The 14,210-nt window shown below is 53.3% G+C and overlaps 4 protein-coding genes across 4 annotated transcripts; 1 reads left to right on the top strand and 3 right to left on the bottom strand.

Annotated features, from left to right (window-relative positions):
- Positions 1-449: 449 nt before the first annotated feature.
- Positions 450-3,455, bottom strand: ALTATR162_LOCUS1800 (uncharacterized protein; the record flags this gene model as incomplete). The annotated part of the gene is made up of 1 exon (XM_043309398.1): positions 450-3,455. One exon carries the CDS (start codon positions 3,453-3,455, stop codon positions 450-452), a length of 3,006 nt encoding a protein of 1,001 aa, XP_043165333.1.
- Positions 3,456-5,131: 1,676 nt separating this feature from the next.
- Positions 5,132-6,496, top strand: ALTATR162_LOCUS1799 (uncharacterized protein; the record flags this gene model as incomplete). Its single annotated transcript, XM_043309397.1, has 3 exons — positions 5,132-5,286; positions 5,335-5,475; positions 5,527-6,496. The coding sequence occupies 3 exons, from the start codon at positions 5,132-5,134 to the stop codon at positions 6,494-6,496; spliced, it is 1,266 nt and encodes a 421-aa protein (XP_043165332.1).
- Positions 6,497-7,733: 1,237 nt separating this feature from the next.
- Positions 7,734-10,548, bottom strand: ALTATR162_LOCUS1798 (uncharacterized protein; the record flags this gene model as incomplete). Its single annotated transcript, XM_043309396.1, has 3 exons — positions 7,734-8,498; positions 8,549-9,509; positions 9,563-10,548. The coding sequence occupies 3 exons, from the start codon at positions 10,546-10,548 to the stop codon at positions 7,734-7,736; spliced, it is 2,712 nt and encodes a 903-aa protein (XP_043165331.1).
- Positions 10,549-11,994: 1,446 nt separating this feature from the next.
- ALTATR162_LOCUS1797 (uncharacterized protein) lies at positions 11,995-13,151 on the bottom strand (the record flags this gene model as incomplete). Its single annotated transcript, XM_043309395.1, has 2 exons — positions 11,995-12,950; positions 13,031-13,151. The coding sequence occupies 2 exons, from the start codon at positions 13,149-13,151 to the stop codon at positions 11,995-11,997; spliced, it is 1,077 nt and encodes a 358-aa protein (XP_043165330.1).
- Positions 13,152-14,210: the final 1,059 nt, after the last annotated feature.

The raw sequence follows: 14,210 nt of genomic DNA, 5'->3' as shown, positions 1-14,210 counted from the left end.
AAACAATTTTGGGAACTTCGGGCCTAGGTGGCTCTGACGGCGTTTATTCATTCCTGGGTACCGACTACAGAGTTGTGTGCCCTGCTTGTTACTTCTTCCAAGCATAGTAATTTGTATAACATCCTTCATCCGGATGGGAAAATGTGAATAGTCTTCCATGCCTTATGGCGCTCTAGAAAGTTGAGTTTTCCGCAAAAGCAAGTGAAAACAGAAATATGGTATTGCACATACAGTCTCATATATTGTCTATACAAGAAGAGAGGAAGAGTTGGTACAGATTGCAAGAAAATCGAAAACCATGTAGACTCTCTCGCAATGCTACATAACCCACAAAACGAAGATGCTTTCCGATGCAAGTTTAGTCTCCAAACACCTCCGCCGTTATACACATCCTATATTCGCCTGAGAACCCCATCCTATCCTATTCCGCTTTATCCTACACACACCCATTATTCATCCAGATAGCCAATCTTGCAAAACTGGTTCAAGCTCCGCACATCCAATTGTGCAGTCAAGAGTGCGCCAAGCAATGTCTCCTTTCGAGGTAAGATATCCGCCTTGACTTTCCACGAGCTACCGTTGAAGTTGAAGATCTCCATATCGTCGTCGTCATATTCCTCTTCATCGTCATGGTTCATGTGCCCGTTTGGTCGTTGCACACCCTTGACCAAGGGCTCGCCACCCTTTGATTTGTCGCCTAGGCGTTTGAGAGTTGACAGCGCGCGGTGGACAATGAGCTGGAAGCCTTCCCTGTCGTGATCCATGGGTCGCTGACCGCGGTGATTTGGTGGTTGCGGAGGGTGTGGGATGGCTGCATCAGTAGCGGAAAGCGACATTGCGAACTTGAGTAAGCTATGCGCCCAGCCGTCCTCCGATTCGAGCCATGAGCGACAGATGCCACTTTCGGGCCCTGGAGCTAGACTAGCGAGTATGTCTGCCGCTAGCATGCCCTGCATAAGGTACGCTTTTCTTGACTCTGCAACGCGCGCTTCGAGCATGCGTACCTCCTTGGGGCGCGGCTCTTTCATCTGGTACATTTTGTTTTCAATGTAGTTGCGGTCCGGCACAACGGAGATGGCAAGGGCAAAGGAACGCGTCAGAAGGTCATATGCAGGGGTGGATGTTGCCTCGTTGATGAAGATTTGCTTGTAGTAGGTCCGGTTGGGGTCGTCACGAGCAAGGAGTTTTGCAAGACTGTCTACGGCAGAAGGGAGATAGCGATGGATTTGCGGGTTGAAAGGCGTAAATCTGACTGGCTCAGCGGGCCGTGGAACCGGCGCAAAAGCGCAGAGGAAGTGCAACACGGCGTACGCGTCTTCGCGGTTAGGTAAAACGACCTTGGCGCTGGTATTGGAGAAGAAGGTGACTACATCCTTCATGAAGTCAAAGGTGTTGATATGTGACCGTAACAACAGTACGCGGGTTCCAACAAGCCGTATAAAGTTTGCGAGGAACTTGATGACTGGAGCGCTGACCAAAGAGTCATGATTGACCTCGAGGAAAGACAGATTTCGGAAAATGGTTGTGATGGCGAGCAGCCGGTCCGCAGTACGATCGAGCATGTACTCCTTCGAACCCGCCTGCGGGAGCTCTTGTAGTGCCGAAGCCTCTTCGCGACAGTGATGTAGAACATCCTCGTATGGTGTGAGATCGATAATATCAGTGACTTCGGGGTTGTCGTTGCCTAGAATTTCTAGTTGGTCTTCTGCATACTCCACCAGCACCTCCGTCAAGTCTTCGCAGTGCGACAGATTGAACTGTACGGTGTTGTCGTACGTAATTCGCGTAAGGGTGTCCAGCCCCAACCGCACCTCCGCATGGAGTCCCGACTTGATGCTCATATTGATGGCTCGAACGTCGATCACACCCATCTCCGGTAGTAATGGAACGTTCGGTTTGTAGTTTGTGATCGTATCGATCATGTTCTTGAAGTTGTCAGAATCAAAGTCAAGGCCTCCCCATGTATCTTGTGTCCGGTAGGCGGGTTGGTAGACGCGGGTCCCATCGTCTTGCTCGATCACTGGTTTGCGTTTCTCAGGCTCCTCTACAGCGGCCGAGGCTGGATCTGCGGCAGCGTTATCCTCCTGCTTCATCGGTGACGACTGCGACTGGCCAGGCTCTTGTCCTTGAGTGGGCGTCCCTTCCAGCTGCCTGCTGAGGCTTTTCCGCGCGTTTCCGTCGGGCTGTGGTGTGGTGCCGTTGACGCTTGGAAGCGCTGCGTTGCTCTGTAGAGGCGTCGCCTGGTGTGGATGCGGGGATGGCTCAAGTTGCTGATGTGGCTGCTGGGTTGGCGGAAGCGACTGCCGCTGCTGTTGTTGTTGTTGCTGCTGCTTCATGGCCTCCTGTGATCTCTGCAGTTGCTGGAGATATTCTTGATGTCCTGGAACGTTGGCCGGTTGGCCAGGCATGGTCGGTCTTGTTGGTGACATCTGCTGGCCCACAGACGCCATCTGACCTATTTGTCCCATTTGTCCCATTTGTCCCATCTGCCCCATCTGTCCCTGTGGAGGCATGCCCTTCTGCTGCATCTGCTGTTGTCTTTGAAGGTAGGCAGTTTCGTAGAGGCTCAGATATTGCTCGTATATCTGGCGCAACTCATTGGGGGCGTTCGGAAACTGCTGCGGATGTATGCTCATCATTTGCGCGATCCTAGGCCATCCGTTTTGTTGCGTCACAAATCGATGACCCTTGAAGCGCATGACAGCCGCGTAAAGGTTCTGGAGATTCGTCGGGCGGCCAGCGCAAAGTGGCTGGTGATTGAAGGGTCGATTGTGCTGGGTCATTAGCGCCTGAACATTCTTGATGAACTGGTTGTATTGTGATTGCGGATTCTGTGGTTGTCCTTGGGCCTGCATCATGTTCTGCTGCATGCCTGGATGTTGCATTGGGTTTTGCATCGCGCCAGGCATCTGCGCGCCGGGCTGTTGTCCTTGTCGCGCAGCCATGTTGCTCGCGGCAAGGTTGCCCAACTGCTGCTGCTGTTGCAAGCGCATCGCGTACTGCCTTTGCGCTTCTTGCTGCCGACTTTGGAGGTTCTGCGATAGTTGTACCGACTGTACTGGGAACTGGTTCCCGGAGTTGGCGTTGAAAGCTTGGTTCATAGGCGAGGCCTGGAAGTTCATGGGAGACATCTGCGGCGCATGGGGGTTTTGCGCAGGTGAGGCAGTGTTCATCCGCTGGCCTCCCATCTGGCCAGGCGCGAAGTGCTGGTTCTGCATAGTGGGTGAAGGCGTGTTGGTGAAGGCTTGCTGGTGCTGGAAACCGAATTGGGCTTGCTGTGAAGGTGTTTGAGAGCGCGATAGAGACAGGGCAGCGCCAGTCGAGTCTCGTTTCTGGGGCACCGATGGCATCGGATTATATGGGCGCGCGCCGTTCATCTGGGGGTTTGCGATTGCGCTCGGGTCGATGAAGCTCGAGGGATCGTACATTCCGTTTTGGGGAGACTGGAAGTCCATGATGATGCGCTACTGCCGCGAACGGCTAACAAGGGCGGGCAGAGGAAATGGACAGTCGCGTATAGGTAGAGACGAGTAAGAGAGCGATGGGCGCACGTGAGCGCCTGGTATTGACTTGGCTAGTCTTCTGTCAGCACGCATGTTGATGTCTAGATGGACGCGACTCTAGCAGCAGCGACCGGACGAGGTCCACAACAGACAAGCAAGAGACGGAGAGAGGGAGGATGAGATAATACACACCACGCGACAATAGACCGACGCTAAAATGATCTTCTCATCAGGGCAGGACAGAAAACGAGTGGCTTCCGATGCGGTCGATAACTTCACGTACCGCAGACGCGCTTTGCGGACTATGCGTTGCTGAGAGCGGAGGAAGGAACAGTTTTCTTGGCAGCGTCCCAGCCTCTACTTACTAGCCTTGTCGGGCATCACGAGACCAAGCAGTGTCCGCGACTTCAAAACAGCGAGCACGTCGCCGCAGACAGCAGCGGCAGCAAAGTCACCAAAACATACACACAGGCACAGTCGCATCCGGAGCAGTAGACGCGTTCGCGCGTTGCGACAGGCCAGTGGAGTGCCTGCGTTGCCGGCAACTCACAAGCCTAGTCTAACTCAATTTGATTTCTCCGGGTCAGTTTGGCCGTCGTCGTGACACGGAAACACACGTCTCTCCACTTATTACATCACTTTGTTCCTGCAGTAATGGCGCTGTTATCGCACAGCTGGGCGTCGAGAGTGGGCACCCAGACCGCTTGACTCTGCGTCGAGAGCCCAGCCAACCGTTGAACCCGCTCTTACCCTCGAGTCGGCGCACCAACGAGCTCATTCAAACATGGCGCATCTGGTCTCTGTACTGCCGAGTACAATACGGTGTAAATTCGCATCTACTCGTGTATACCCGTTGGTGATCGGCACGTCACACGCCGGTAATCTACCACTGTGACTGGGGCTATACATGTCAGATTCCGCGCATGTGCTATTATAGTACATGTCTGTGAGGAGGCTCGTGTTTTCTCCTATCATTTCAATACCTTGGTATTCTCAGAAACCATGCATGGTTCCTTACTTGTCAAGTATCAAGTCATTGCTGTTGGGAAACCGCCAGCGCGAGATTCCACTACTCCAAGGGGTAAGTAAAACTAGGTTATGGAGCTTCTTCGTACTCCGCACCTTCTTCCAGTCAGAGGGAAGGGTCTCACCGCGAGTAGGTTACTACCCCTCATACACACATAGTCTCGTTGTCTCGAGCAGTGAGCAAGGGTCTGCAACCATCCAACTAGCATGCCTAACAAGCCCGACAGCTGTGGGGGCGCGTATTTACACTCCATTCTAATGAATTGTGATCTCAAGTCTACCATTCAACGATATGTCGGATGTTCAGCGCGTGACGAGAGTATCGTGAATTTTCCTTTTTTTAACACGTCGCAACAGATGGTATCTGAGATGCGCTTCCTAGCAAGAGCTCTAGAGTGATCGTCATATTCACGTGACGTCGGCGTTGGCGTCTCACATTGCCCGATCGCGCCTCCCATGAGCTTCATCAACATTGCGACAGACAAGCACCGCCTCACCCACAACACGCCATACACAATCACCGTTGACGATTGCTGTTCTCTCGTTGCTGATAAACCACAACTGACTCGCCTCTAAACAAATCTCACCCAGCCACCATCACCATGGCTGACACCGCCGTCGAGAACCCGGCCAACACGGTCCCGCCGCACAAGAAGCAGCTCCCGTCATCGATACCGAACTTCGATACCCTGGAGGGCTTTTCCACAGAGGGAAACGATGATTACTCTACCTTCAAGAAGCTACAACGACAACTAGAGTAAGTAGCACTCAGACACGCTGAAACACAGGTGGCTAACAGTCCCAGGTACATCCATTTACAGGAAGAGTACATCAAAGATGAGCAACGGAGTCTGAAGCGGGAGTTGGTCAGGGCACAAGAGGAGATCAAGCGTATTCAGAGTGTGCCGCTGGTGATAGGGCAGTTCATGGAGGCCATCGATCAGAAGTAAGCTTTAACACAGGCACAGCGCTTGCGTCATGACACTAACACGCACAGCACCGGCATCGTACAATCGTCAACCGGCTCCAACTACGTCGTTCGTATCCTCTCCACTCTCGATCGCGAACTCCTCAAACCATCCTCATCCGTCGCTCTGCACCGTCACTCAAATGCTCTCGTCGACATCCTACCACCGGAGGCTGACTCCTCGATTGCCATGCTTGGCCAGGATGAGAAGCCCGACATCACTTATGCCGATGTCGGAGGCCTGGATATGCAGAAGCAGGAGATTCGGGAAGCTGTTGAACTGCCCCTCACACACTTCGACCTCTACAAGCAGATTGGTATCGACCCACCGCGCGGTGTACTATTGTACGGACCTCCGGGTACAGGAAAGACTATGTTGGTCAAGGCCGTAGCGAACAGCACTACAGCGTCCTTCATCCGCGTGGTCGGCTCCGAGTTTGTGCAAAAGTATCTGGGTGAAGGTCCACGTATGGTTCGTGACGTGTTCAGGATGGCGCGCGAGAACTCACCGTCCATCATCTTTATCGACGAGATTGACGCTATTGCTACAAAACGTTTCGACGCGCAGACAGGTGCTGACCGAGAAGTCCAACGTATCTTGCTCGAGCTGCTCAACCAAATGGACGGTTTCGACCAGACCTCTAACGTCAAGGTCATTATGGCGACGAACCGTGCGGATACTCTCGACCCTGCGCTGCTTCGACCCGGTCGTCTTGACAGAAAAATTGAGTTCCCTTCGCTGCGAGACCGCCGTGAGCGCCGTCTCATCTTCTCCACCATTGCTGGAAAGATGAGCCTATCGCCTGAGGTAGATCTTGACAGCTTGATTGTCCGTAACGACCCCCTCTCTGGTGCCATTATCGCAGCCATTATGCAGGAAGCAGGCCTGAGAGCTGTTCGCAAGAACAGGTACAACATCATCCAGAGTGATTTGGAGGAGGCATACACGAGCCAAGTCAAGGGTGCGGCTGAGGCTGACAAGTTCGACTTCTACAAGTAAGCGGAGCCGTTGCTTGGGCGTCAGGAGAATTTGAGGGGGAAAGAAGTGGCATTGTACTACTAGATAGACTAAGCCTTCTGGTTACGAGCGTTTCAAAGGCGTGTATTCACCGTAACTCGGTTAATGCATGAAAATATGTCAACATAATTACAGCGTCTATGTCTACCTCGTGTCCTCGGCCTGTGTCACATGTGGAATACTGTTTGTTGAAGTCAAGACTTGAGTCTGACCGAAATATATAGTATACTATTGTAGCGAAGATAATCACCCCTGGATAATTCAGCACCTCTTCTTCGAAGCACCATGGGTCAGATACTGGTATAATCCAACTGCGACGGCTGTATCAGATCGAACGTAGAGAACGGTGTAAACATGTTATTTGAATACATGTAAGTTGGTATATCGTGATAACCCGTCACATTTGCTTTCGCAAAGAATAAAACGCCATGTGATACTCAATGTATTTAAGGACAGGTGTCGAGAAAAGGACGACGTGCTAATCCAGTCGCATGACTATAACGAAATGGCCGGCCTGATTCCGTAGAACTTGATTTTGTATCTCTTGGTGTCTTGAAATAATTAGGCACTCAGAAACACTACGTGTGAACACTTGCGAGATGCTGTTGGTCGTTGTAATTTCTTTTGTCTACATTGTTATAACGAGAGGTAGAGAAAGAGGTCCTGTTATTTATTATATGCATTTGTTATTTCTTTCGTCTATCTACCAGATATGCCACCAAGCCTTCCCCTCGGTCTCTCCCCAAGTCAGCATACCTGCCTCTTCTTCTCTTCCCGTTCGCACTTCCCTTGTTAATATCAACAGCACTTCACACCAAAGACACTAACTGCTATTATCACCTCCTTCCACCACTTGATAGAGAGCTATCCTACATGAACCGAGAGTGGCATTCAACTCCATGTACCGACACCGCGAGTTCGATTGCGATGGGAGAAAAAAAAGTAAGAAATGTACTACAGGCCATCCGTTCCGATTCCGTGATCCAAAAATACGAAAAGAAGAAAAGCCACATGGCTCCAAAAAAGAGGAAAATTAACAAAGGAAAAACAGGAGCGGATCGACGCCCTTTAACAATGGGCGGCGGCTCATGGTATCATGCATTCGCGACGCAAGGAAGCGACAAAGGAAAAGCCCGGTATTTGACCAGGCGGTATGCAAAAGGCGTTGTATAAAAAGGTAAAACGAGATGACGTGTTAAGATAAGATCCATTGGCGAGCTTAGTTGACTGTGATGGTGGTTTCCAAGGGTGTTCGCGGTAGATCCTTGTCCAGAGAGGATCTAGGTATTGTCCCTCTCTTGTCCTCTTTCGGTGGTGTGGGGGGCCCAGAGTGCCTGTTAGGCATGTATTCGGCATCCTTTGCTGGTGTAGGTGGGCGACCATCGCTACTTGCTGTGCCAGAGTCCTTTGGCGGTGTTGGCGGCGGCCTGCCTTGTGAATGATCCCTTTCTCTTGATGTTGACCTGGCTCTGGACTCAAGCCGCGGAGGGCCGAGGTAGGGTGCTCCTGTGAGTGGCGGTGGGGGTGAAGCCTCATTGTTGCTTGTAGTTATAGCATGAGCGGCATCTGAAGCGCTCCGGTTGCTGTGCCCGCCAACACTTGAAGATTCACCAGCCTCTTCGACCACAGGAAGAGTGGTTCCAATCTCTCCTCTTTCCGCAGACGGACTACGTACCGCCCTCATATGCAGATTCGGTACATTCTCCTCCCCATGACCTTGTCGCCGCGAGCGATCAGCTTGGTGCTCCGCCTTCTCGATAACACGGTCGGTCGAAGATCGGTTGATACCGTCAAGTGACAGCTCGTTGAGATCGTTCGTGGCCTCTTCCATCTTCTCGCGGTCGGCCGCTTCTTTGGTTTTGGTAACACCACTGATGAACTTGATGAATCGATCGCCATAGCGTTCAGGGGGTATAGCAGATATTTGAGATTCCGTGTTAGCAATGCCTTTGATGAAGTGCTCCATGCGTTTGATGAGCGAGTACTGGAGGATGGTTAGCATCCTACAACAAGTGCACCACGTTGCAAACTTACGTGTGTCAGACAGTCGATGATGCCAAGGTAGTAGATCTCCTCTCCAGGGGCGTTGTTTTCGTGAGTAGCTCGGAAGCCACCGTCGTCGGAATAGAAGTAAAAGTTCCGGTTAGGATCTTCTAGCTCATCCGGCATCTTGCTCGAGGTCTGACCCATTGGTACTGGTTTCTGTGTCTTGACCATCTGCCTCAGTTCCCTTGCTTTCCGAGCGCTCTCCAGTTTGGAGGGTGTACGCATGAGCTGGTTCGGTTGTGGCTCTGGTGCCTCCTCTCCACCTGGGGAGAAGACCTTGAGTGTCTTGTCACGCAGATTCTCCTCGTTGCCCTTCTCTAGGTCGTGGATACCGATGAGAAGTGAGTAGTCCATTATGTGTAGGCGCTGCAGCAACTTCACGTCCTTCTGCATCTGCTCGATGAACATCTTCTTCTTCGACGGCCCCAGCTCGAGATGCTGGTTTCTGCGTAACCAATTGAGGTCCTTGAGTGTTGCGCGAGGGTTCGTCGCCAAGTTGTCTTCCTTGAAGTCCCGCCCAATCGTCGAGCCCTTCAAATCAAAAGTGCGGTGGATATCTCGATGCGGAGGAAACAGATTGTTCATGACGACAAAATGGATCTTGCGTCCATAGGGTATCTTTACGCGATGCAGGCCATAGAATTGAGAAAGTAGGGTATTGGGGTTCTCCTGTACATGATTGTAGTAGTCCTTGAGGATCTTGCGAAGGAACTTGTGTTCGGCGTGGTGGATAGTCTTGATGATGTACTTGTAGTCGCGAGAGAAATAGAAAAAGCTGCCGCTCTTGCCCGGGGAGCCGAGCTCGGAAAGGATGTATTTACTTGTTAGCGACACAAGGTAATCGGCAGGGTCGAGCTTGAAGGTAGTGCGGAGATGGCGGAAGACCCATGGGGCATAGTCCTTGAACTTGAAGTCGTATTTGGCGGAAGGAGTAAGCTCGTTACCGGTTCTGTGAGAATGTTAGTGTTGAGCAGAGGAGAAGAAATGACAGGTCTGGCAGACGAAGTGAAGCTGAACTCGAACAGGTGCGTGATGTTGTAAGGAAAACCAGCCGGCACGTACATGTCAAACGAGAACTTGTGCTTCGCGTCAAAGTCGGCATCGGTAAGATCTCGGTCCATCTTGGCGTTGGTTCGCGAGACGGTGAAGCGGATACCCGTCAGCATGTTGTAGGCAGTGACCCAGTTGACGTGGTTCTGGTCCACTTTGGTGCCCACTACGACGCGGTCCTCGTCCTCGTCCTCTTTGCGCTTCCTCTTGCTTGCTCGCTTCTGTCGGATGTGTTCAGCCCAGCGCGCGGCATCATCGTCCTGGGGCACCTCGTCGAGATGCACATCGGAGTTGACGGAGCGTGTGGTCCTACGCACAAGCGACATGGAGCCTCTCCGTCGGTGCGGCGTGGAGGGCGAGAACCTCCCACTTGCGCTGATGACGTCGTCGGTGTTATTCTGGGATTCGCGGGCGCGCGATGTCTGCAACTTGGGGACCTCGAGGGTGTGGCGTTGCTGCAGGCCCTGGCGTTGCTGCGAGGGGTTGGCGTTGGCGTTGTTGTGGTTGAAGGCAGGTGGGGAGGAGACGCGATGCGGTTGGGTCGGTATCTGCAGGCTGGACGTGCCCTCATCGGGCTGCTGCTGCTGCGGCGACGGTGACGTGGTAGTGTTGGCCATGGAGCCGACGTGCGGAACGTAAAAGTCCTTGCTTGCTTCTTTGGTGCCATCGAGGGCATCTACCTGGCCGAGTTCGACATGGGTGGTGCTGCCACAAAGGCGGTCCTTCGTCTTGCTGCTGTGGATCGAGGCAAAGTAGCCGTCGTCTCGGCTCGGCCGCTCGCTCGACTGTCGCTGCGTGTCGGGCGAGCGGTTGGTGTTGAAGCTGTCAGCGTCCATGTAGTCTCCTCTACCCCTGCCATGGCGGCCTTCTTCCTGCGACAGGCGCTTGTCGATGCTCGCTGGCCGGGTCGGGCGGCCGTTGGACAGCTTCCCGTTCATCGCGGTGGAGCTGCCATTGGGGGGTGAGCGGTCTGAGGGCGTGCGCGCGGGCGGTGTTGATGTTGTTTGTGCATGGGCAAAGGATGGGCGGTCGGTTGCTTCGGCGCCATACGAGGGCATCATCTGCGACTCATGGATGGTTACGCTCATCAAAGAGGCAGCCTTCCCCGAGTGCTGCGGAGGAGGGGTCGGCGAGGAAGCGTGAGAAGCCAGTGTGTGTGTGTACGAGGGGTGGCTTGTGAAGGGTCGGGTTGGGCGTCGTCCGGGGGATTGCGTAGCGCAGCGCCGTCAGAGACTACCAGAGAAGAGCCGACGTTGGGGAGAGGCGAGACGGACGGCAGGGCGCTCAATCAATGGGATCGTGCTAAGGAAAATGGTGGTGACAAGAATGGGCGTGGTGTGTGGTCTGCAGCCAGGAGTCGGAGCTGGTGATGCTCGTGCGAATAGTTGGCACTGCGCTCGTCAGCCCTTCACTCGCCGCGATCCGACTTCCGTCTTGCGCTAGCCTTGGCAGGTGGATCGTGCCTTATTGCATGCTGCGAAGCCACCAGAAGCATGAACAAGGGCCTGACGCATTGTGAATCAAGACAGTTTGGATGCAGTCGGACCTGCCTCATTCGATTCCTCGCTTCTTTGCGCTACTTTTCACACCCTTCATGCCATGCCAACGCGATATATGCACGCCGTTTCTACATTCCGCAACTCCGTAGAGGGAGATTGCGCGTCTGGATTAAGAACACTCGGCATGCATCCCTCAGCCACACCAATAGTCCCAGCAGCCCGGGTACGGCGTCATGCTGTGGCTCTCAAACAAGCCTATTCTTAACCACTCTGACACCGTTGCAAAGGAGAAGGTTTATTTTCCACACCAAGCTGGACTTGTCGCGTCGCGCACCGGACAACAGAGAGTGCGAGCCGGCCTTTGCCCTGCGCCGGACTTTGCTCACTCGTCCATAGTCGGCACTATTTAGTACCAGCTCCACTGCCAATCTCCCGCCTAACCCAGCCCTGTTTTCGTCCGCCCAACATAGCAGTAGAATGCGCAACAACCATCTCGACAATACAGTACTCCACATTGTACGTGTACGGTATTCCCCGCATATCCAGCCGTGTACAGATCTACACTGATTGGGTGATTTGTTATCAAGAGAGTGCATCTCTGCTGAGTATCAGCACCCAAGGGCCAAGATCAGCGCTCGCGACGCTAGCCTCCTTGCGTTTCCCTACATGCTGCCCTCAAGAACACCAAACACAATCACCAGTGTCGGTTCCAACGCTCGAACCACGCGACTCTGGTAGTGACAAGCCTCAACATTCTAATGTGAGCCTGAGATGTGATTCGAGATGGCAACATCTCCAAAACCTTTCCTCGGGGGTAGTCGGTCCTGTATCAGCCGAACAATCTGGACAAGCAGTAACCTCGGGCTTTTGATAATGGCGCCATGCTCATCCCACAGCGATCCGATGTTTCTCCCCAGAGCTCAGAGTGATGATCTCAGTGTTAGGGAGTGTCTTCCTAACAACACCCTCGTCCACCATCTTCTTCACTTCATCAACCGCGTGCTGCGCAATCTGGGTCAACTTGACTGCCCAGCCGCGATTGTCTTTGTCTGCATCGTGAGCAGAGATCCAAGCTTTGGCATACAAGCTCTTAGCAATCTCCGTGCCACCGGGGCTTCCAGCGGATATGTTGCCTCCAAGCCACCACGGATTCTCGACACAGTCGAAAGAATGCAGAAGCGCCGTGAGGGGAAGGGCGGATTCTGAGACAAGGTATGAGCTTGCGTAGGGACGAATCACGTCGTAGGAAACACCGTGAGGCGAGTAGATGACGGACAAGGTCTTCTCACGATCATTGTAGGGCGACGGCACTATTGTGCAGGGCGATGAGGCAATGGTCATCTGAGACCGTGGCGAAGGGGGCGGGCTCATAGGCAGGTCGATATAGTGCATTGGACTCAGCGACGAAAGCACAGTACACGGAGGCCGATAGGTTATCCCGATGGCATGGTGTACTTTAGAGAGGTCACGCTTTGCTGGAATCCAAGTCACCGTCACTTCACCACACGTCCCCCGGGGAGACGGCGGCGGTATCACTATGCGATGTATAGATCGACCCTCGCCCTCGACATATTTCGGCAGAGCATGCACCAGGCCGGGACGGAAGTGTTTCCACGAACGAATCTTTCTGGCAGCAGATGGGATGGCTAGAATAGTCGCTTCCGAGTCTGGTGGGAGTTGGCGCAATGTAGCTTCATGGCAGTGGTCTGGTTTGTCTTGGGATATAAGCACGAGATCGGGTTCGCGGTCAAGGTCTTTGAGGCTCGAGATGGACGGTTTGGCTCTCTGCTCAGAATGCGAGAAGATGGAGTTTAGGATGATGGACGGTCCTGACAGCCAGGCTGCTCAGAGAATAGATTAGCACGTGTTTACAGATTGTCATGTCATGCATCGTCGCAGACCCCGATCCTCAAAGACTTACGGTCAACCAGAATCGTAAAGGAGCCTGGGAACAACCCTGGTGACGATAGTGGGGCAGCGGGTGGATCAAAGGTAAGGAGAAAGGAAGTGTCTCCATTTAACGACTCGACGGAGAGTGCCATGGTAACGCAAGACAAGTGCAAGACAATGTCGGCAAAGCGCACGACGATGCAACAGTAACGCAAGACATGTGAGGAGAAGAGGACGAGGCCACAGGCTGCGGCGATGCCGTGTCAGTCTGTGATGCCCTTGTCCATGATGATTATGGGCGTGCGCCTTCGCCTTGGAACGGCCGCAGAAGCAAATGCATTGGAAGGTTGACGCGAGCATGGTAGTCGCAGACGAGCATTGGGGGAGAAACAGCAGGTGCAGACGAGACGCATGTGACGCATTTAGAAAGCAATAGCAAGACGGTGCTGCTCCTGTCACTCAACAATTTCCACCCCCGGCGCGTCAAAAGCTCGTCGTCGCGTGTGTCGTCTTCGCTCCTCTTTCCCTTCTTCCCTGACGTTTCCCACCCACCACCTCATCCTCAACCCAAAGCCCGCCGCCGAAATGTGGTAGATGCAGCTCCCTGCAACCAAGTGCAGCTTCCTGGTTCTGCCGGCCGAAACTGGATCTAGCTCGGCATTCGAAGAGCAAAATCTTCATGGCGCCGTAGCCGATGTGCTGCTGAAGAGTCCGAGCAATAGTTCGCATTGGTCAAAATTTCTTGCATGCACGGGACTTGAGCTGTGAGAAGGCTTCTGCGCCGTCTAGTTGATTATGAGTCGCCTTGATCACGGCCACGTCTGATTGGAGCGCGCAAATCCCCATTCAAGCGGTAGGTCATTGGGCAGCACGAAGCTCTCCAAGCTATCTTCTTCGCCTCAGCTCCAGGGCAGCCGTCTGATTGCTCATCCGCTCGAGCTGGTCGTGGCGATAGAGCTCTACATTGACGGCAGCGGTGCACTACCATTTGCTTCTTCTTTCATGGTTCAATCGTGACTCTTGAACACAGCCACTATTTCATCACTTTCTCTCCAGCCCCGCCGCTGTTCCCAGCTGCCCCGCATCCAGTTACGTCTATCCGCAGTAGCAGCAACTTCAGCTCAGAGCTTCTTCACCAACCCGCCGTAGTCACCACACCAGCCTCTACCGACATTGTAGCCTTCATCCGAAGCTGCGCAAGCTCCAATAGA

Source organism: Alternaria atra (assembly GCF_907166805.1).
Source record: "Alternaria atra isolate CS162 genome assembly, contig: 21, whole genome shotgun sequence".
Lineage (NCBI taxonomy): Eukaryota > Fungi > Ascomycota > Dothideomycetes > Pleosporales > Pleosporaceae > Alternaria > Alternaria atra.
The sequence above is the reverse complement of the archived record's forward strand: the minus strand, read 5'-3'. Positions and strand labels throughout refer to the sequence as shown.